The sequence below is a fragment of the Micromys minutus genome (genome assembly GCF_963924665.1).
Source record: "Micromys minutus genome assembly, chromosome: 1".
Lineage (NCBI taxonomy): Eukaryota > Metazoa > Chordata > Mammalia > Rodentia > Muridae > Micromys > Micromys minutus.
In genome coordinates, this window is record NC_137969.1 from 99,098,787 (window position 1) to 99,120,438 (window position 21,652).

A 21,652-nucleotide genomic window follows, 5' to 3' on the forward strand; every position below is an offset into this window, starting at 1 on the left:
CCGCTTAGTGCCCTCAAAGACTAGAAATGGGTGTTAGATCCCTGGAAATTTGTTATCGGCAAGAATTGAAACCAAGTCTTCTAGAAGAGTACCTAGTGCACTTAACCACAGAACCATCTCTCCAGCACCCTGGTTCATTTTCTTGATACAGTTTGATTTTTCTAGGGTTCAAATCTTAATCCTAACTTTCTTTTGTCAATGAAAAACCACCTCCCTATGGATTCCCATATAGGGACAGACCTAAAATACTTGGTCAGTCCCAGTTCTCTAGAGGCATCCAATGCCACACCGTCCTCTCTGCCATGTCCAGGGCCTAGACAATACATATTCCTTCCTCTGTTGTAGGTTTTTTTTTTCTTTGCATGGCCTGACGTACAGTAACTAGTTGGAGTTTTTGTTTATTTGTGTTTGTTTTTGTATCTCAAGACAGGTTTTCTCTGTAGACCAGGCTGGCCTCAAACTCACAGAGATCTGCCTGTCTTTGCCCCCCAATGCTGGGATTAAAGGTGTGTACCACTACCACCTGGCTCTTTTTAAAAAGGATTCATTTATTTTTATTTTATGTGCATTTTGCCTGCATGTATGTCTGTGTGAGGGTGTTGGGTTTCCTGGAACTGGAGTTACAGTTGTGAGCTGCAGTGTGGGTGGTGGGAATTGACCTGGGGTCTCTGGAAGAGCAGCCAGTGCTCTTAACCACTGTGCCATCTTTCCAGTATAGCAACTAGTTTCAAAGACAGTAAGTTTGGGTTGGAGAGGTGGTTCGGTGGTTAAGATCTCTATCTGTTCTTCCAGAGGTCCTGGGCTTGATTCCCAGCACCTATGTGGTGGTTCACAACCATCTGAAACTCCAGTTCCAGGGGATCTGATGCCATCTTCTGGCCCCCTCTGGCATCAGGCATGCACATGGTGCACAGACATACAACCAGACAAAACACCCATAGGCATAAAATACATAAAATAAGGAGCTGATAAAACAAGGAGGATTTCACACAGATGTCCATCAACACACAAGTAGATAAGAAAAAACATAGTACATATACACAATGGAATATTACTCAACTGTAAAGAAAAATGAAATCATTAGACTTAGAGGTAAATAGAATCTGTCTTAGTTACATTTTTTTATTGTTGTTACTCAACACCATGACCAAGGATGATAAATATATGTATGTATGATTATTTAACTTAATTTGGGAGTACATAGGTCCAGACAATTAGAGTACATAATCATCACATCAGGAAATATGGAGAAGACAGGCTGAGATGGCAGAGATGGAGTAGTAGCTAAGAGGTTACATCAGATCCATAAGCACAATCCAGAGTGGTAATGAGAGGAAGAGAGGAAGGGATGGAGAAAGAGAAGGAGAGGAAGAAGGGGAGCTCAAGCTGAATATGGCAAGGACTATTGAAATCTCAAAGCCCATCCCTAGTGACACAGTTCCTCCAAGAAGGTCACGCATCCTCATCCTTCAAAACAATTCTGACTGGGATCCAAGCACTCACATGTGTGAGCCTATGGGGGTTACTCTCATTCAAAACCTCCACAGTACCAGAAACACTTACACTGAGGTAAGGCAGGCCCAGAAAGAGAAACGGCACACCTTCTCTGTCTTGTATGGAGGCTGGACTTGGAGGACAGGTGGAAGCCAGGAACCTAAGAGGGTCTACGGATGGGTGGAAATTGTTAGGGAAGGGGGCATTGCAGATTAGGTGGTCGAAGGGGAGTAGAAAGGTAGACTACTGAGCTGTCTAGTCTTATGTCAACTTGACATGCAAACCGGGTTTATATGAAAGGAGGGGGTTATCACTTGAGGAAATACCTCCATAAAACCCAGCTGTAAGGCACTTTCTTAATTAGTGATTGATGGTGGAGGGCCCAGCCCATTGTGGGTGGGGACATCCCTGGGTTGGTGGTTCTGGGTTCTCTAAGAAGACTGAACAAGCCATGTGGAGCAAGCCACAGGCGGGGGTTAAGAGAGGGGGACAAGCCAGTAAGCAGCACCCCTCCATGGCCTCTGCATCAGCTCCTGCTTCCAGGTTCTAGCCCTGGTTGAGTTCCTGTCCTGACTTCCTTCAATGGTGAGCAGCAATATGGAAACATAAGCCAAATAAACCCTCTCCTCTCCAACATGCTGTTTTGGCCATGGGTGTTTCATCACAGCAATAGAAATTCTAACTAAGACAAATATTGTGGATGAAAAGGCTTAAGCAAAAAAGGGTATAGAAGTATGGGTTAACCCAAGTATAGAAGCATGGTTAACCCAAAGGAAGGTTATATAAAAGGCCACATGAGAGTCTAGTGTGGTGGTGCATGCCTTTTATTCCAGCCCTTGAGAGGCAGAGGCAGGCAGATTTCTGTGAGGTCAAGGCCAGCCTGGTCTACAGAGTGAGTTCCAAGATAGCCAAGGCTACACAGAGAAACCCTATGTCATAAAATAGAAACAAAAACAAACAGAAGCCAATATGGGAGCCACAGCTGAATATAAATATAATTGGTTGGAGGGATAGTAGAACTCATGCAATATGAAAGAAATGGGGAGACAGCAGAGATTAAAGGGTTAAGTGAGGATGGGAGAGAAGATGAAGTGGGCGTGTTCATCTAAATTAAGAACGTGTGAAAAGATGCTATGGAGACCCACTACTTAGTAAGCTGACTTCAAACTGTAACTTTAAAAAGGAGCTTAAACAGGTAGCCTGCATGGGTGGACAACGATAGTACCAGAAGGCACAGGTTACTACTGAACAGTAACTGATGTGCAAAGCATCAGATTCCTCCTTTCTTGTTGGTCAGGAAGGCTACAGAAGTCTCTGAACCAATAATGGTTATTGCCATTGCTCCTGGTTACTTGCCATAGCTACACGATAAACCTTTATTGCTGAAGACACCACACACTTTGGTTCCCCACTAGCTAGTGTCCATAGTGTCAGAGGTGAAATGCAGGTTTCTATATGAGAGCTGGACAATGCGCACCACAATACTGACCTGCCAGGGAAGACGCACCCTCAGGTACAGTACTCGAGTGTTATGGAGTAACTAAATCACTCTGATTGGATTTGAGGCCTGATTCACAGGAGGGGATTTCATGTCTGGTACTCCAACTCTAGTCAAAGCCCATACCTGGAGAAGTCATAAGCCCTAGGACAAAACCTGCTGTTGTTATTTGCAGAATGGCCACACTGTGGAATGCTTACATCCATAGATGTAACCTGGGTTATCAACCGGGGTCAAAGAATAACACAGCAGTCAATGCAGAAATGTACTGACTGGTCAAAGTGCCGAGAACAGATCGAGAGCTCAGCTTTAAATGGGCCACTTTTATCATCCCTAGCTTTCCTTGCCCCAGCTCCCCAACTTTCTTCGGAGGGTCTGGGGGCTGCAAACAACCACTCCTAGGCTCCTTTGTATGTGTAGACTCATTCCTCGGAAACTTTCCTCGTTCGGACAGATTCCTGCTCCACCAGCAAACCTTTCGATATTTGAGTAGCCTGTCACTGCAATACTCTGGGGCACCCTGGTGTCCCTTCCGTGTCCCTCAGTTCAAGAGCCCTCCCCAGTGGTCAAAAACAGTCGTCTTCTTTGAGGCAGAAGAGCCATGGGGCCCACAACTTTGCCCCTCTTATGGCCAGCTTTTTCTCCCCAGAGGTGGGAAGCGCTCCCTGTATGCCTTCTCCCACCGAGAACTGTGTTCGAGGGAGGAGTCTGGGACACCTGTCACTTAGGATCTGGAGGTGGGTACCAGGGAGGCTGGTCCTAAGCCACAGTGCTTGTCATCTGAGCCAGGCAAGCTTCTTTATGCCCTTACTTTGTCATCTATAAAAAAATAAACAGCACCTGGCTCTTGGGTAGTGTGAAAGCTACTTTTGGTTGCAAACTTGACTAACATCTAGAATTAACTAAAATCCAAGATGCTAGGCACACCTGTAAGGGATTTTTCTTTTTATTTTATTTTTGACAGGGTTTCTCTGTATAGCCCTGGCTATCCTGGAACTCATTTTGTAGACCAGGCTGCCCTCAAACTCAAGAGATCTTCCTGCCTCTGCTACCGGAGTACTGGGATTAAAGGTGTGGGCCATTACCACTCAGCAGAATTTCTTTTGGATTGGATCATTTGAGTTGGGAGGACCCCCCCCCCCCATAAATTTCAGCCACACCTTCTGGTAGCACCCTTCATAAAAGCAGGAATCTGCTTTTTGCCTATTTGCCCTCACTCTTGCTGGTAAGTCAATCTATTCTGCTGCTGAGTCATCCCTTCACTGATTAGAGCCTACTTCTCTGGGATTCCAACACAGACTGGAAGGCCAGCTGAGCCACCCAGCCTTGTGTGCTGAGCAACTGTTAGATTCGTGGCAGACAGCTAGTGTTGGACCAGTCATACCACAGCCTATAAGCCAATCTAATATGCCCCATATATGTTCATTCATTCTATCAGCTGTCTCTCTAGAGAACCCTAATACAGGAAGAGAAGTGGCAAGTGCCCTCTGAATGACGGTTGTTACCCCCACACCCACACTGGCTAGGTATGCTTATGTTCTGGCACATTCTATCCATATCCCTAGTAGCAAATTAGGGATGTTTGCTGATCATTAGTGTTTAACATGGACAAGGAAAACACCAAAGGAGACTGTCATCTGCTTCGCCCCTGGCTCACCCGGGTTCAGCACTCTTCCATTCTCCAGGAGCAAGGAAAGGAGGCTACAGATGTAGATTGTACCAGCTCCTGCCAGGGGTGCCCCCAGCTCCTGCCAGGTGTGCCTCCAGCTCCTGCCAGGGCTGTCTACCAACACAATGATAGTGTGATGAGAGAGCCACAGGGAAATATGGACCCAGACAGTATCTTCTTGGCTTTTCTTCTCTGATCCCACAGCCCCAGAGCAGGTAGACAGGACCCTCACCTTTACAGGTGTTTCTGCATGCCAGGTCAATGCAGAGTTGGGGGCTTTGCTGTCACATCCGTGTCAACCGACCCCAAGAGGCCTGAGTTAGTGCCCAAGGAGTCATGTAAATTCAAGACGAGAGACTAGAGTTCACAGGCAATGCCCTCTCCATCCCCACAGCTTTGTGCTTGCTTGCCAGGCTTGCTTGACTCTCACTGCTGTGGATAAGGCTCTGTCCCTGTGGAACCTGAAGCTTTGCCCCATCCATCTCAGCCTCTCTCTGAGCTTACTTTCAGGTTGTGCAGTCCACCCAACTGCACACAGCAGGGCTGAAGGCATCCTCCGAGTCTTGAAGCAAGCTTCTACCCTCTCAACCCTGGAATGCAGCCCATTCCTTCTGTGGCACTCTGGGCGTCCATGGACTGCCCCCTCCTGCTCCCAATGTGGAACAAGCCTTGCTCAGACCCTGGCTATGCAGCCACTCATTTCTCTACTTCTGTTGGTGCTAGGTGCGAGCTAACCTTATGTTTTCAGTCTAAACTTCTGTGCCTTAGTGATCTGTAAAACAAAGTGCCTCTAACCTGCAAGCACCACTTGACCAAAACAGATAACCGGCCAATATTTAATAAAGCTTGCTTTAAATTTGGCTCAAAAACTGTGGTAGTGGTCTTATTCTTCTCGACTGGTGGTATTAACACTAGGTTTCCCCAAGCACTCTCCAATCTGGTGCTCTGCCTTAGACCCACTCTTCCTTCCAGCTGTGAGAATACTCTGCAGTTTCTCAGAGTACATGGCTCCCTTCTCAGCTGTCCTGTCCCCCACCCCCATCAGGTCCTGAGGCTCTACTTCTTCAGTTACCTTCCTTCCTTATTTCCTAGTAAGGCCGGATGGAGCACCACATCAGAGACAGAGCCCAACCAGACAAAGCCAGACTCGAATTGGGCTTCCCAAAGGTAGCAAGGGGGCTGCCCATGAGCCCAGATGGTCAGGGACGAGCAGGAACCCCACCTTTGACTTATCTGCCCATCCATGCCTGCCGCCTTCCCCAGACCCCAGTCCAGTTCCTTGCCAGTGTATAACTGAGAGCTTCGTCTTTTATAACATCTCCTCTGGTCAACCAAAGGTGACAAACCAGTGGCCCATAAAACACTGTTTGGTCTGCCATAGCTTTTCAATGTTTTAGTTAACTGCTGCCATTTTTTAAAAAATCAAGAAAGTCTGCTTAAGAATCCAGCATTCTAGTTTCTTTTGTAAAGTGAAATTTGGTGCCCTGGTTCCTCCAAGGTGGCACCAGCTACAGCTAGTAACAGCCGCTCCTTTGCACGGGGTTTGTGTTCTGCCTTCTGACATTCTAAGTCTAGTAGCAACTGCCATCCACACTGGCCATGTGGCAGCTTCTGACTACATCTTTATGAGTGTGTTCTTCCAGAAGAGCAGCTTGTCTCTGCTGAGGCTGCCCTAGCCCATCTTTTCATTGCCTCAGGCCTCAGCACGGGTGGGCAGGCAGAGCAGGGTAAGCAGAAAGGCAGGGTGGAGAAGGTCAGTCAAGAGCTACACCTCCAGCCTCTCTGACAAATGTTTCCAGCAGCATCCCAGGGTCTACCTGTGTCCTGTCTTGGGCCTGGCTCTGGGGAGCAGGTTGCTGAAGATGCAGACAGACTGGCTACTCCTTCAGACCTCTGCATCCTCTGGAGTGGGGCCTAAGGCCTGAGGTTTCCTGAGCCTGAGCAGCACTGAGGTCTGGAAGCAGAACCTTCCTTACAGTTTAGCTCTCAGCCAAATATGCACCATGGAGTGGCTGTCTGATCACAGTCCAACACGACATTGAGAACAGTGCAGGAGGCCCCTCCTATAGACAATGCTGTGCGGGAATCCACCCGGTACTTCACAGTGTTCAGGCCTCCCTCCCGGTCCACCTTGAACTGTTCCTAGAAAGAGAAGGAAAGAACATGAACCCACACTTCGCGGTGCCAGCTGCTCACATGTCTCCATTAGAAGAGAAGAGGCCAAAGATGACATGTTGCCTAGGCCTGTACCCCCTCAGTAAGGAAAACACAGGCTTCTATGTGGGATAACACAGCCACAAGACAGGGGTTCTGGCACCCAGGCTAAGCCTTCCCACCCAACCCGCATAGACTCTGAGGTCTGGGCTGATTCACAATACCCAGATCTACACAGCAGTCACCAAACAGGGCAAGTGCCATGGAGAATGCCTGTTGAGTGACCTGGGCCCAGCACGGGACAATGATCAGGCCTACTGATTCCTACCTATCCCTCACCACTCCACTGAGGAGACTAGCCAGCACCTGTTTTTGAGCTGCAATGCGCTTCTGGTCCCTCTTCCGCCAGGCTGGGTCATGCAAGTGGCGAAATGTCTGGTACCCAGTTGTGATCCCCGAGGGACGGAAAAGCTAAGGAGAACAAAGGATGCAGGTGTTAGACTGTCTCTCTTGTAGTCTTGGCCCCTACCACTAACTCCTCTGGGATCCTACTGGCTGCCATAGGCAGATGCTCTTAGGAGTCATCCTGTAGGAGAGGAGACTTTAGCAGAGAGCACAGGACTGGTTAGATGAGACCCAAGAGTCAGGGTAAAGGCAGTGACCAGAACCAGGGGGAACCCCCAAGAATTCTGATGCAGCAATAGAGGGAACCTCGGGACAGCCATGCAAGCCAGGACCAGGGAGAGCCATGCGAGGAGCCTTACCTGGAGGCCAGCTCCTTTGATGCGCCGGTAGAATTCATCATCCTCTCGGCCCCAGCCCCAAAAGCGGTTGGACATCCCGTTGCACTGACACAAAGACAGGCAGTGTCTGTCACATGGCCCTCCTCCCAGGGGTGCACTTTGCTCCCCTACTGCTCGGGAGAACAAGTCTGAGCCCAGTCAGCCAGGCCCCCTTTCTTCTTCCTGCCCTGACTGTCCTGAGTGAATACAGGTTACTGTGAGGTCCTTCCCTGCTGTCGTGGGATGGAGGGGAGGTCTCAGCACATCTTAGTTCCACCTGCTTCCAGCAGGGCGCTGAACATGTATATAATGAGTGGCTCAAGGGTCGGCTCTTTTCAGAGGGCAAAGATGCCAACCATCACTTTTTACTCTCCTCTCATATCCTTTTCTCCTGAGGTGGCACTACCCAGGTCTCTTCCTATGTTTGAGGGACATGATTGGCATCTGCTCAAAAGCTTCATTTACAAAACTGGCTTCAACCTTGGAGGACAGGGAAAAGCCACTCAGGTCCTCTCACCCCCACCTGTGCCCCTGGGTCCCATCAAGAGCTAGCGTGGTTTAGTTTGGGACTCATGTCTAGACTTCTGGGGAGCGAGGGGCTCCATCTCCCATCAAGCAGACCTCATTTTACAGGCTGTAGCTCACAGCCTTCTCACACAAGCAGACTGTAGAGTAGCAGTGCTGAGGCCTGGGAAGAGGAAGGAAGACCTGGTAACTTTGCAGGGAGGGAGAGGTTCTGAGGCTCGCCCATCTCTGGTCCCCTGTGGCTAGCTGACCCTGGGGCTTCTGTGGTCTCAGCAGAGCTCTCCCTGGCTATATGCTCACTACTGGTCCCCTTACACACCTCTGTCTGCTGCTGAGCCCCGTCACGCTCTGGCACTGCCCCATGCCATATGCTGGGCCCAGGAAGGCTGCTCTACCCTCCCACCTGCCGAGACCCATGAGGGGGAAGGTCCCCAGCAAAGGAGTGGAGCATGTAGGGCTGGGCCTCACCAGCTGGTAGTGCTGTTTGGACAGCAGCAGAATGCCGCCCACATAGGTCTTGTAGTGGTAGAGAGGGTGGAGCTCTGGGGAAGCCACGTGGAAGGGCCCAGCCTCTGGGAAGCCATAGTCCAGCTCCTCATTGAGAGGGAGCAAGTCCACATCGTGCATGGCGATGTAATCTGTGCTGTTGCTGCTCTCCAGGAAGCCCACATTGATGAGTGCTGCTCGATTGAACCTACACAAGACAAATGATGCTAGGTAGAGGAAGCAAGATTGTTCATCAACCTAGCTCGGCCCAGGCTACGCCTGAGAGGTTCTTCGCTGTCACCACCTAGCACTGACTTCACTGTGGAACAGTCCCCCTCTGCTTGCTGCACAAGGGTTTGTGCCAGAAACATCCTGAGGGAGTGATCCTATGGGAGCTGGGAGGCAGGGCTCCCCACAGAGGAGAGGAACTGCCAAGGTCAGCAAGAGCAGGTGCCACGTGGCTCTAGTTGGCACACTGAGAACAGACTAGGGGACTGGGTGGAAACTGAGAGGCAAGAGGTGACAGTGGCGTGGCTTAAGGGGTCAGAGGAGGAAATGGTGAGAAGCGGGCAGATTCTGGACGTGCTTTGTTGATGAGCTGGTCACCATGACAAAGAGCAGGTGAAGGTGAGCTCAAGCCTTTCGGCCTGTGTAACTAAAGTATGTAGTTCTTACTTCCTGAAATGGAGAGGAGGGAAAGAAATCAGGTCTTGGGGGGCGGCAACTAGGAATTCAGCCATGATTCTGTTAGGCAGGGGCTGCCTCTGAGACCACTAAATGGAGCATCACAAAGGAGGCAGACTATTCAGAAAGCAGGAATGGTATTTTCCGGGGACTCAATCCCAGGAGATAGGATGGATGGCAGTCTGTCCCTAGGCAGAGACCAAGAGGGGAGTGCTGAGCTCTAGGGGACAGTGATCAGCTGGTCAGAGAGACAGGGACACTGAAAATGAGGTGAGCAGGGGTGGCTACTGAGATGAGGGAGACCAGAAGTCAAGCAGAGGCTCTGGATGGAAAAGGACCTGCTTAGCAGAAGCTGCTGACAGGAGAGGCTGAGAGAGCCTGGGATTATGGAACCTGTGACCTCAGTGAGGAGGATGCTGCAGGCCATAAGAGATGTCTGTCGAAATAGTCTTGAAAATAGCTGGGTGGGGGTGGTGCATGCCTTTAAATTCCAGCATTCAGGAGGCAGGGGCAGGCAGATCCCCTGTGAGTGGCAGGCCAGCTACGTATACAGAGTGGGTTTCAGGACAGCCAGGGCTACACAGAGAAACCCTGTCTAAAAAAAAAGTCAAAAATAGGAGAAGAGGAGGAGGAACAGACAGAGAGGAGAAAGATATGAGAGAGGGAGCAAGACAGAGAGAGAGAGAGGGTGCGCCTTGTAAAAAGGAAAGAGAAGGAATAACTAGGGTAATTGCAATGGATACATCTCACAGAGAAATCTTTTTCCCTCTTTTCTCCTCTTTCCTACCTTTCTTTTGTTTTTGTGTTTTGTTTCTAAGATAGGGTTTCTTTGTATATCCTTGGCCATCCTGGAACTTGCTCTGTAGACCAGGCTGAGATCCACCTGCCTCTGCCTCCCCTGGAATAGGCGTGTCCCCATTCCTGGCTCCCTCTTTTAAGAGATTAATTTAGAATATCCATAAGTTACAGAGTGGTGGACATCAAAGGACAAGTTGTAAGAGTCAGCCCTCTCCCTCCACCACATGGGGACACCAGGCTTGGTGGCAAACACCTTTACCTACTGAGCTGCCTTGCCTCCCAACTGCTGTCCATTTAGAGGAGCGCTATATTGGAGCATCTGTGTGCATGCTGATGTGAATCATTGAGAGAAGAGCAGACTATGCAGAAGCGGGGCTCTGTAGCCAGAGCTCTGTTCCTGAGAGAGGGGGAGTCCAAGGCTACAGTGGGAGGGACAGTCCTACTGGGAGGTGAGTGGAGACCCCAGGACTGAGGCAGTGCTCCTGCAGGGACCCTACATCATTGCTTCTCAGGGTCCTTCCCCAACCTTCCACATCCACTGATCTTTCTAAAGCAGGTTTTAGATCAGGGCCCACTCCCACTGTACCAGTGAGAGCGGCTACCTCCTCTCACTATCTGGCCCTTACTTGCAGTAGCCCCTCACAGGCCCAAGCGGAGGTACAGGCGATGGAAGCCAAGGGCAAGAAAAGAGGCACTGGGATGAGTGGTGCGGGCTCGGGGACTGCTCCTCACCTGAAATGATCCACCTGGTTGAGCACATAGATGTGGTGCTGGATCTTCTTCCTGCTTAGGAAGCGGTGCATGTGGGGCACAAAGACCAGCAGCTCCTCAAAGCGCTCTCGAAAGGGCACCAGCACTGCCAGGCGGTGAGGCCCCCATGACTCGTCTTCTTCCCAGTGCTCAGGGGGCGGCTCTGGGGGGCAAGCCCGGGGTGGACCCGAGGTCTCCTGCCCTTGTCCCCTGGTCACCTGGGCCATATCTCCAGAACAGCTGAGCTGCAGCCAGAGCAGGGAGAAGAAGACCAACAGGAGAAAGGCAATGAAGAGGTGGAAGATGGAGCATTTCCGGCGGAGGCCTCCAGGAAGCAACCTGGCCCTGAGGTAAGAGCGGGAAGGAGGTCAGGAGGGCGGGGCTAGCTGAGATCCTTTCAGGACCCGTCTCTGGCCTCCCCTGAATACCAGGGAATTAGTGCAGAAGCAGTGTTAAATGTTTTTGCTCATGTTACGTCCACAAGTGGTCGGTCCATTCGCCTCTGTAGGCCCAGCCTATGCTACCAGCTAGGACCCTCTAGGACCATTCGGAGCAGTTAGGGATGCCTCAGACATTCAATGACTTCTTGCACCCTAATGGGAGTCCCGGTGAGAGCCCTTAGAGGAAGGGGAAGGCTCATTGTTTCATATCAGCTTCTCCCTAGGATGGTGTCTCAAGGTCCAGAGTCAGTGGGAGGGGCTTAGAGAGCTACAACCACTGATTTCCAAATTCCGAACTCATTCTCCAGAAATTCCATCCCAGCAGAAATGTTACTTTGTTGTGTTGCCAAGGTGCCCAAGAATGAGCGTGTGCTGACATAAGCCCTAGGCAAACCTGCCAACAGTTAGTCTAGGAAGCTCAAAAGTGCCCAGTGTGAGGTCTAAAGGGACAGTGGCAGGTCACAGGATAGCCCATAGGACAAAATGAAAGAAGGACAGGGCTGGGTTCAGCACCTACATTCTAATTTAAGAACCTGGACAAACATTAAATATCTTAGACACTCACTGAGTATCTGAGAAACTGCTCTTTAGTTTAACAATTACAAATAAATAAATAAATAAATAAATAAATAAATAAAAAGATGGAAAGCCTTACACAGTAGCCAAGGTGGATTTTGTATTCAAGGCCAAATTGTGTTACACAGCAAGACTATCTCAAAAACAAAGAAGCAAAAAAGAAACAGTGGAATTCACCTTTGCCCCACCCCTAAGTTTCTGAGGATACCAGGAAAGGTTGTCAGAACCTAAGTAGGCTTCCTCTCCAGCTCCCCTTGGCCCTGCCCAAGAGACCAGCAAAGGAACCTACTTTATAACCTCTAAGGGTCAAGAATCCACTCTTAGGTCTTATAGATCGCCTAAGATCGCCTGTAATCATCCTGTCTACTGGTCCTTGCTCTGTTCTTCACTTTCAAACCTTTGGATGTTTTGCTTCTGCCTTTAAGATTAATGCCCAAGCCCTTAGTTAGCTCTTTGAGGAGCTCAGTGATTTTGTTAAATCTCCAGGTTCTCACAGTCGTTCACTCTTATCTGGAGTAACACAAAGCCACACTCCTTCCTGCTCCAGCCCATTCCCACCCCCGCCTTTTTCTCCTATGTGATATCCCCTTACTTTATCTGCTTAGCAGTTTTCTACCAATCTTTCAAGCCCAAAGGTCCACGGCATACCCATCACTGGCCCTGCCGTGCTCCCTGCTTTGTGCTCCCAGGGTGCCTGGCACTTCCTCCTCTTCAGCGCTCACATGAGATGGGCTGCACGGTCCTACTTTCAGAACATGTCATATTTTTATCTGTGGCCTCAGGCCCGGCCAGACAGAAAAGAGCTTCTCAACTGAGTTAGGGGAAGGGTTAAAGCAGCCCAACCATGCTTTAAGGCATACACTGGAGCCACATCCATGCCTACCTTTCTCTAAAGACACAACTGCAAATCTGGAAGCCAGCAGCCCTGAAGCCAGGCCCAGGTCCCACATGCAGCTGAGAGGTTTCCCAATAGGACTCCCCTCACAGGGTTTCTGACTTACCCCCCATTGTCCTGTGGTGACGGTTTCCACTGTGGATCAGTAGAGCCCAGACCTGCAAATGGCCTGGAACCTTTACAGATTCTTTCTTGCACTCTGGGCTCTTTCTGGGAGTGGGACTGAGACTTACAAGATGAACAATGGGTAAAAGGCCTCCTTGGGGGAATAAACAATCACCATTATCCAGGAGTAAAGCATGGACTGGACAGTCCATGTGCCTTCTAATGTTGTTTCTTCAATTCAACCTGCCCTTTCTATGAACATCGTGCGCCCAAGTTCATTCTCGTTCTTTGCTCTAAAGGCCAAAACCAGTGAGGGTCCCAATTCAGTAAAATGCTAAACACGGAGAACAGATTCTGTTGGTGCCACCTGGTGGTTGTCTCCAGAACTGCAGACCTGGCTGCTCCTGCACTCGGGTTCTCGGGGTCGACTTAGAAAATCAATCACTGCCTAAGGTTAGTTAGGGGTACTTCAAACGCAAGTAGGCTCACTCTAGAGCTACCACCCAATTACTACACTACTTTATATTTGTTGCATGGATCTATGCCACTGTGTCAAAAAAAATGGACATCAATCTATTTTTTTCTGAGAACACAATAATAGAAAATGATCAGAAGATCAAATGATTCTTCTCTGTTTCCTCCATATACAATCTTCACCATTCTTTAATGAGCACTTTCAAGTAGACATTATTTTATTCATTTCAGAGATGTAAAACCGAGGTCAGAAAAATTAAGTGGTCTGTTTCTGGCCACCATTTATACTTCTATTATATTACTGTCACTTTTAAACACCAAATCTAAAGAAACAACCCCCCTAAAATTGTGCCCATTAAATTCCAGAGCCTTACGACATTTAACAAATGTGTCACTTATTAAGTGAATATACACTAACATGTGTTTGGGGAAAGAAAATGGGGCAGGAAGCATATTTCAAGCCTAAAGTGTAATGCCCCCATAAATCTAGGCAGGAAAATCACCCCCTCCATTCTGTTTCATCGAGAAATATCTTAAACGCAGCCAGACTCACACCTAACACTCAAAGCAAGTCCCACATAAGTACAACAGCACGGGAAATGAACTACTGGGTGTGTCTGGTATAAGACAGGCAACCACTAACCAACCAGGAAGAGAACACAGGAAGCTCTGTCTGGTGTGATCTTCACAGCCAGTCGCAAAGTATGAGAGAGCATGAAGGCAAAGGATCTGAAGTCACATGGATACCACGGAGCAGACAGAAAAAAATAAAGACCTTCAGCGCCACAACACAGAGAGATCCGACGGAGGAAGTGGACAGAATCAGCTACGGCATGAGAAAATAGACGGAAAAACACACAAAAGACTTGAGAGAAAGAGGCTAGATCAGTAGTTCTCAGCCTTCCCCTTCCTACTGCTGCAGCCCTTTTATACAATTCTTCATGTTATGGTAGCCCCCAACCATAAATTTCGTTGTTATTCCATATCTGTAATTTTGTTATTGTTATGAATCGTAATGTAAATTATCTGATACGCAGCCTAAGGGGTCGCGACCCATAGGTTGAGAACCAATGGACTAGCTCGCGGACCAAACAAAAAGATTAATGGAAAGAACAAGGCAAAGACTCAAACACAGGGACCCGCAGAAGAGAAGGTAGTAGCAAGAGAGAGCCATGAAGACAATACCAATGTCGCCCCTCAGAGAACCACAAACACTCAGGGTGACCCTCAGAAACGCATATGCAACGGTGTCGGTCTACAAGATTCTGCAGTAGGCCGGGAAAAGGAATAGCACCCAGGGGCACCCGGCTCCTGCCGGTTGCTGCCGCTCACCTGCCATCCTCCCAGGGCAGCTGCGCCGCTTTCCTCCGGGAGGGCAACATCGTGGCGGGACACAGCTGGACATGGGTCTCCGGCTCCCAGCCCGGCCACCCGGCCTGCCCAGCCTACGCGGCGTCTCCGCCCCCGCCCCGCCCCCTGGTCCTCCCGGTCCGTCCCTCCGGCCGGGCCGGCTGCAACTCAGAGCCGCAGCCTATAAGGTTCTGCTGCCTGGGGGGAGGGGGGGACGATAGCGGGAAACCTAACTTCTCATTACCTACAAGGGCCCACTGGGTGTCACAAGAAAGGGAGCTCCCTCTCTTCACCTAAGTCAAAGGCCAGCAGGCAGACAAAGAACTAGCTGGAGCTGGACGTGTATTCCAGAACAGTATGTTTGGGATAAGGTACATCTTCCTCCTTTCAGCACAGCATTCCTACAGTCAGCCCATCAGGGTAAGCAAGTACACTTTGAGCACAAGATCCAGTTCAGGATTCAGAGCTGATCTCGGAAGACTGATTGTGTTTCAAACACTATTCTGATAACCAACAACACTGAGGCGAAGTCAAATTTTCTGTGACGGTTTCATCACGTGGGTATATATAAATTGTTCTTACTCTGTATGATCATTATAGGAAACATAAACCCATTTGGTGCAGTGCTTGGCACAGTCACCACTATATAAATGCTGTCGTCCGACTTGAGAACTGAAGGAATGAATAGGAGGCTGAGCTCCCTGTTTGCCTGTGCGAATTTATCCAGTCTCTTACCCTCATGTGTTGCCACTTCCCATCTGGGAAAAGAGCTGTTACTAGACTTGATAACTGCTCTTCTCTCAGGCAAAATCCAGTAAGTACCTAGCACTTATTAAGTCCTACTTTGTGCTAGTCATCATTGTTCTAAATTTTTAACACTGAATAAAAACTCAGTCTTTAGGAGTAGGTATTATTTCCATTGTAAAGGTGAAAGGACAGAGGCACAGGAAGGTCACTGGGTTGTCTGCACTATCTATGATCTCAAGTACCTTGTTTTAAGATAGAGCTTCACTACTGGTTGAAAAATTAATTGTTCTTAACTCTCTCTTTCCTCTCTTAAACCCTGACACATACAACTTAATTCTTTCCCACCCCATGGCTCTCTTGGGGCTCTGCATCCCACACCAAAAACTTACCAAGTCAACCATAGATGAGGCAGATGTTAAAGGTCGGCTTGACCTCCTGCAGAGACCAGTTAGAGCCATGATGGGATGAGACAGTCATGTGACCTGTCTCTCTAGTGTTAGCCCCCAGTCTCAAGAAACTAAATATTACATAAAAACCCAAATTCACTGTTTGGTTATACATAGTGTTGGTACCAAGTACAAATGAGCACAGTAAGAACAGAACTTTGCTTCTGGTCTTCCTTTCAAAGCCTCATAAAGCCTTAATGAGAAAAATACCAGCAACCCTGCTATATGTCAGATGGTTTTGACAAACCCATCACCTCATGCCTACCACAGGAAAACTTGGCAAGGATAGAGTGTATGATGTTCACAGGCGGAGACTCATTTTGGGATTGTGAGGCCCTGTGCCCACTGGAAGATGTTTCTCTCTCTCCCTCTTTTTGTTTTTTTTCAGACAGGGTTTCTCTGTGTAATAGCCCTTGCTGTCCTGAACTCGATTTGTAGACCAGGCTGGCCTTGAACTCACAAAGATACACCTGCTGCTGCCTCCTGAGTGCTGTGATTAAAGTTGTGTACCACCATGTCTGGCCCTGTCCCATTCTCTTAAGTCCTTATATCACCACATCCACCAAGAGTAACCATGCACAGGACAAGACTTCCTTTTTTTTTTTTTTTTTTAATTGGGAAACCAATGTAACAAACCCACATTCATTGAAAATAAACTCAGTAACTAAGACTCTGTAGGCTCTGTCTCCAACCAGCACCAAAGTCTTTGTTTGGTTTGATACCAGTTGCTCAAGCCCCACAAAGAACAACTGTAAAAAATTAAAATCAACCTCTGGGCCCCTTTCGTGCATTGCAACCCCTCCACACCCTTAAATTGACAAACACACCCTAGAGTAGCAGGCTGGTTCTAAGCCAAAGGCAAGAAAAGCAAGGTTTCTAGAATTGCAAGGAGTCACTGAAACACCCTGACCTGCTTAAAATCCCACATTAACAAAGGAAGACAGAAGGAAAATCAGCTTGCTGGCCCACCCACCTCCCTCCCAAAACCTACCCCAGACAGCAGCCTCAAATCCCTGATCAGTAACACTGAGATTCTGAGACACCAAGGGCATCACCAGCCCCTGAGTAACTACTGCAAAAGGTCCAGAGGTGGAGGTGAGGAAGGCTTGTCCCATTACCGGCTCATCAATAGCCAGCCAGGTTGCTGTCCTCCACTTGAGCCTAAGGAATGGGGACATGTTTGCAGTCCCTCTCTTCTCCAGAACATCTACAGCTGAAGACCAGTCCTCTGAGAGGAATGGGTTCCAGGTCCTTCCCACAGCCTGGAAGAAAGATTGCCCGTGAGGCTTGGAACAGCTACACCAACTTCTTGGCTTCAAAAAAGCTCTTGAGATGCCTCATCTGCCAGACACCAATGGCCACGAGGATGAGAGTTTGCAGGATGGACCACCATAGCACGCGCTGGTTGGTGCTTTCACTGGTTTGCCTGAAGCGCTCCTCTCGCCACTGTTGGGAAAATAAATGTCAAGGCTTAGTAGTCCAAAACAGCTGGAACCACTGTGTTTCCAGCTTGCAAAGATGCCCAGGGCAACCCACTCTGCCCAAAGTGTGGCCAAATGCCTCTGGAGACTACCTTCATCGGCCACAGTCAGATGACTGCTGGCAGACTATTGCATTTCTCCTACGTCTGTCTGTTCATTTGTCAGATACAGTCCTCACTTGACCCTTCCTGATACCTAGAGGAGAGGGAAGGTGGTGGTGACAGCTCTAAGCGACAATGGTGTCCTGGAGTGCTTAGTGTGGACTTCTGTCCAGGTCTTTTAATCTGTTTCTTAAAGATCACAAGTATCATGTATTCAGAATGCAAACTGGTGGGCTGGACATGGTTTGTTTGGTTTATATTTTTTTCTGTTTGTATTTGTTTTCCTTCTTTATGATTTGGTCTCCTGTCAGGCAGCAGTGGCCCATGCCTTTAATCCCAACACTCGGGAGGCAGAAGAAGGGAATTCAAGGCCAGCCTGACCTACAAAGCAAGTTCCAAGACACTAAGAAATCCTGTCTCGACAAACAAAAAACAAAAACAAACAAACAAACAAAAATACAGGGAGGAGGCCCTAGCAGACACTGTACAATTTTTCCTGTTATGATGGGTCATTGCCCATCAACTACAATTCATTCATGACACCTGTTTGGTTCCTGGTCATAAGAAATTCAGAGGCTTTAGATTCTGGGGGCACCTGAGACCTTTAAATTGGCAAAGGTGCTGGTATTAATTACCATGTAGTTCTCCTGCATGTCACTGTGACTTACAGCGATGCCAGGCTCTTACACAAGGCTGTGCTCGGTTACAAATGGACTCTGTAACACACAGCCATCTTTCAGACCTGCATTCTGGTACAGGTAAATCCCCTGGGCTTCCATAAGGAATCTTTCCTGCAAGTCCTGGCTGAAAAGCTTGCCCCTGGCCGGCCAAGCACTCACTCGCTGGTAGTTCTGCTCCTTTTGGATCTGCTCCACTTGCTCCACCAGCTGTCGAACTCTTAGCTGCAGCTCACTCAGCTTGTCTTTGGCGGCAATTTCTGCATAGTCGTTTGCATGTTCACCCACCTGGATGTCAAGGTGAACTCTCTGGGGATGGAAGAGTGATAGAATAGTGAGGCAAGCCCAAGGCCTTTGAATGCCCGACTGGCAGCTGATCTCTCTACTTTCCTTTGTGTGTTTTTCTGGTTTTGTTTTTAATTCAGCTCACATACTGAGACCCACTCAATGCCATGGGCTCCAGGCATAGAAGCAAAAATAACAAGCTAGGGATCATGTTCTGATTGATGTTCATACAGTTTGTTCTTTGTAATGGTGGCTCCCAAAGATCAGAAAAACTTCAGAAAGCAAAAACACAGATTCAAAAAAACATATGTTCCTACTGAGCATGAAGACTCTGTGGTCATTCTCTAGATGAATTCGTATGTCATAGACATCACTAACAACGAATCCGGGATTATAGGGGAGATGATAAAGTATAACAGCAGGCTATGTATGCACTGTATAAAAGCACACTAGTAAGGTCATAAGGAAAGGCTATACAAATTGATCAGCCACTATGCCTTGTGTGTCCACTGGAAATCCAATGGCTTTAAAAGGCCCAAAATCCAGTACCTGCCACACTGACCGTACAAGTCCCCAGTCCTAAGCAGGGTACACCACCTGAAAGTTACTTACCAGCATCCCTCCAGCAAAGAGGGAGAACTTGGTGGAATTTGAGTGAAGACAGATCTGGTGCTCACCAGGAGTGTGGGAGGTAAATGTGAACCTGCCCTCAGAGCCATACTGCCGGGCCAGGATGACCTATAGATAATGGGGAGGAGTTTCAGTCAGTGATGATGCTGGGAGGCTAGAAAATAAGGCTCTATAGTACCACAAAAGTCTGCAAGAAGAGCCTTAGGCATGTGACAGCACTAAAGGATCCTAAGGCTCATGAAATGATCTTGGAGAACTATCTGGGACAGGGTTGAAGGGCCTGTAATCAGACTGGCAAGTGACTGCTCCCCGGAAGGACTGCTCTGTATCCACTGTTAGCTCTCTCAGGGTTAGTAGCCCATGCTGGCCTCTAAGGCAGAGCTGGCCTGCCTCTATCTTCCAGGGGCTGGGATTTATCATGGCCACCATGTTGCTGCCTTTTTTTTTTTTTTTTTTTCTAAATGTCTGTAAATTTTTTAAAGTATTTTTTCCTCTATGTGTTTGAGTGTTTTGCCTGTATGCAAGTTATATGTGTTCCACGTGCATGCCTATGAGTTGTTGTGAGCCATTATGTGTGTGCCAGAAGCTGAACTCTGGTTCTAAACAAGAACTACACATACTTTCTTTTTTTATTTTAAATTTTTGAGAAAAGGGTTTCTCTGTGTGGCATTGGCTGTCCTGAAACTGACTCTGTAGACCAGGCTGGCCTCGAACTCACAGAGATCCAACTGCCTATGCCTCCCGAGTGCTGGGATTAAAGTCGTGGGCCCATCTTTAAGAACACTTGCCTGGCTGCTCAGCCATCTCTCCAGGCACCTTGATGAAACATGATGGCAAGTAACTTCTACAACTGTTTTGATGGTTAGTGACAACAAAACTATTTGCATTTTGTCTTTAAAACATTTGTCAAAACTGAAAAGTACTCTTTTTTGAAAAGTGCTGTTTTATGAAATTAAGGCCTAAGTAACAACTTTAGCATTAGCAACCTTTTGATATCCATCACTCCAATTAATACACTTATCGCTAGAGTAAGTGAGTTTCCATTTCACAGGCTAGAGAAGTGGTTCAAGGACTGAACTGGGGGAGTCACTCAGCGGTCACTGGAAAGTTGAGGACATCTCCTGTCCAGCAACCGCAGCCCAAGTTCGTAATGAGAAGATCCGGCATCTTCCCAAAACACCAACTGTCTTTCTCGATCGCATATATACAGAAACTAACAAAGAAGTTCCGGAGCTCGCTTGACGCAGGGCCAGGAGCAGGGTAAGGGCCAGCTCACCTTGTCCTCGGGGTCTTTTACTTCCACGAACATGCCAAGCCCAGGGGTGGCTGGCTGGTACTCCTCCCGCTGTTTGTCATACAGCTGCGTCCGGTAATTTCCTGGAGACAGGCGGAAAAGGGAAGATGAGAAAATCTAGAAGAGGTGCCGAGTTCACGGCCGAAGGTATAGTGCCAGGCTAGCTACCCGAAACGGGTCGCATCCCTCCGCCCCAGTACCACTGACTTGTCCCAAATGTTTCCCTTCGCCCCCGCACCAATGACCATGGTCTCGTCCGGAATCTCCTCAATGAAACATTTCTTCTCTGTCTCTCCAATGTGGAAATAGAGCGCATCTCCGCGGGCAGCAAGCCACAGCAGTAGCAGGAAGGCCCGCATCCCTCTCCCCAGAAAGAGTCCGGGTGAGGTTCCGACAACTCGCACGCCTCGCACAGCAGCCATCTTGCCCCACCTGCCTGCGCAGGCGCAGACTGCCGAGCCACGTAGCCCAGCGGAGGCCACCGCGGTGCCTGCTGGGACTGCGAGTTCCGCTCATGGACTACAAGTCCCTAGATACACCACGCCTCCGCGCGGCAGTATCTGATTGGGGCTGGTTTCTACAGAACGTGGTTTGGGGTCTCCAAAATGGAAGGATTTTCTTTGATTTAGCCAAATAGCGAGATTACTGATAATGGTTGTCAGCTTGCACAACGAATATAAGCTGAGGCAAGATTCGAACCTGTTTCACCCAATAGTAATACAATTCTCCCTCTTCCCCATCCTCTCCTCATCCCTCTTTACTTTTGTTTGTTTTAAGACAGGGTCTTGCTGTGTAGCTTTGCCTAAACTTACAATGCAAGCTCTGCCGGCCTGAAATTTGTAGGGATCTTCCTTTCACTAACTCTCAAGTGCTGGCATATAAGCATACAACACTATGTTCAGCCATCCTACACTCTTTTGATTACTATTTGCATGGTCTATCCTTTCCCACTCATACCTTTTAATTTTAAATTTATTTATGCCTTTATTACTTCGTTTATATTCAAAAATGAACCTCTTATGGGTAACACATAATTAGATCATGCCTTTACAAAGCTGCTCTGCCAAGTTCTACCTTTTAATTGTAGAGTTTATGCCACTTACATTTAATTTAATCATTGATAAGATTTATAACTATCATTGAGTTATTTATGTATGTCTTGTGTTTATTATTCACCAACACCTTTTTCTGTACTTTATATTTAAAGTAGATATATTGTAGCATCTTTTTTTTTTTTTTTTTTTTTTTTAAGACAGTCTACTGTGTAGCCCTGGCTGGCTCAGACCTTGATATGTATGTAGACCAGGCTGG

The 21,652-nt window shown here is 48.2% G+C and overlaps 2 protein-coding genes across 3 annotated transcripts; both read right to left on the reverse strand.

Annotated features, from left to right (window-relative positions):
- Window positions 1–4,064: 4,064 nt before the first annotated feature.
- Window positions 4,065–14,765, reverse strand: B4GALT7 (beta-1,4-galactosyltransferase 7). Of its 2 annotated transcripts, XM_080933145.1 has the most exons (7): window positions 14,663–14,738; window positions 12,858–13,010; window positions 10,823–11,185; window positions 8,591–8,816; window positions 7,580–7,663; window positions 7,182–7,286; window positions 4,065–6,803 (listed from the first exon to the last, which is right to left on the reverse strand). In XM_080933145.1, the coding sequence occupies exons 1-7, from the start codon at window positions 14,710–14,712 to the stop codon at window positions 6,648–6,650; spliced, it is 1,137 nt and encodes a 378-aa protein (XP_080789271.1). In that variant the 5' UTR covers window positions 14,713–14,738; the 3' UTR covers window positions 4,065–6,647. The 2 variants fall into 2 exon arrangements, with proteins under 2 accessions (XP_080789271.1, XP_080789272.1); XM_080933146.1 differs by lacking the exon at window positions 12,858–13,010 and having other exon boundaries at window positions 14,663–14,765.
- Window positions 14,766–16,492: 1,727 nt separating this feature from the next.
- TMED9 (transmembrane p24 trafficking protein 9) lies at window positions 16,493–20,772 on the reverse strand. Its single transcript, XM_080914784.1, has 5 exons — window positions 20,580–20,772; window positions 20,324–20,424; window positions 19,030–19,155; window positions 18,295–18,441; window positions 16,493–17,319 (listed from the first exon to the last, which is right to left on the reverse strand). Exons 1-5 carry the CDS (start codon window positions 20,761–20,763, stop codon window positions 17,170–17,172), a joined length of 708 nt encoding a protein of 235 aa, XP_080770910.1. The 5' UTR covers window positions 20,764–20,772; the 3' UTR covers window positions 16,493–17,169.
- Between the last annotated feature and the right edge of the window lie 880 nt (window positions 20,773–21,652).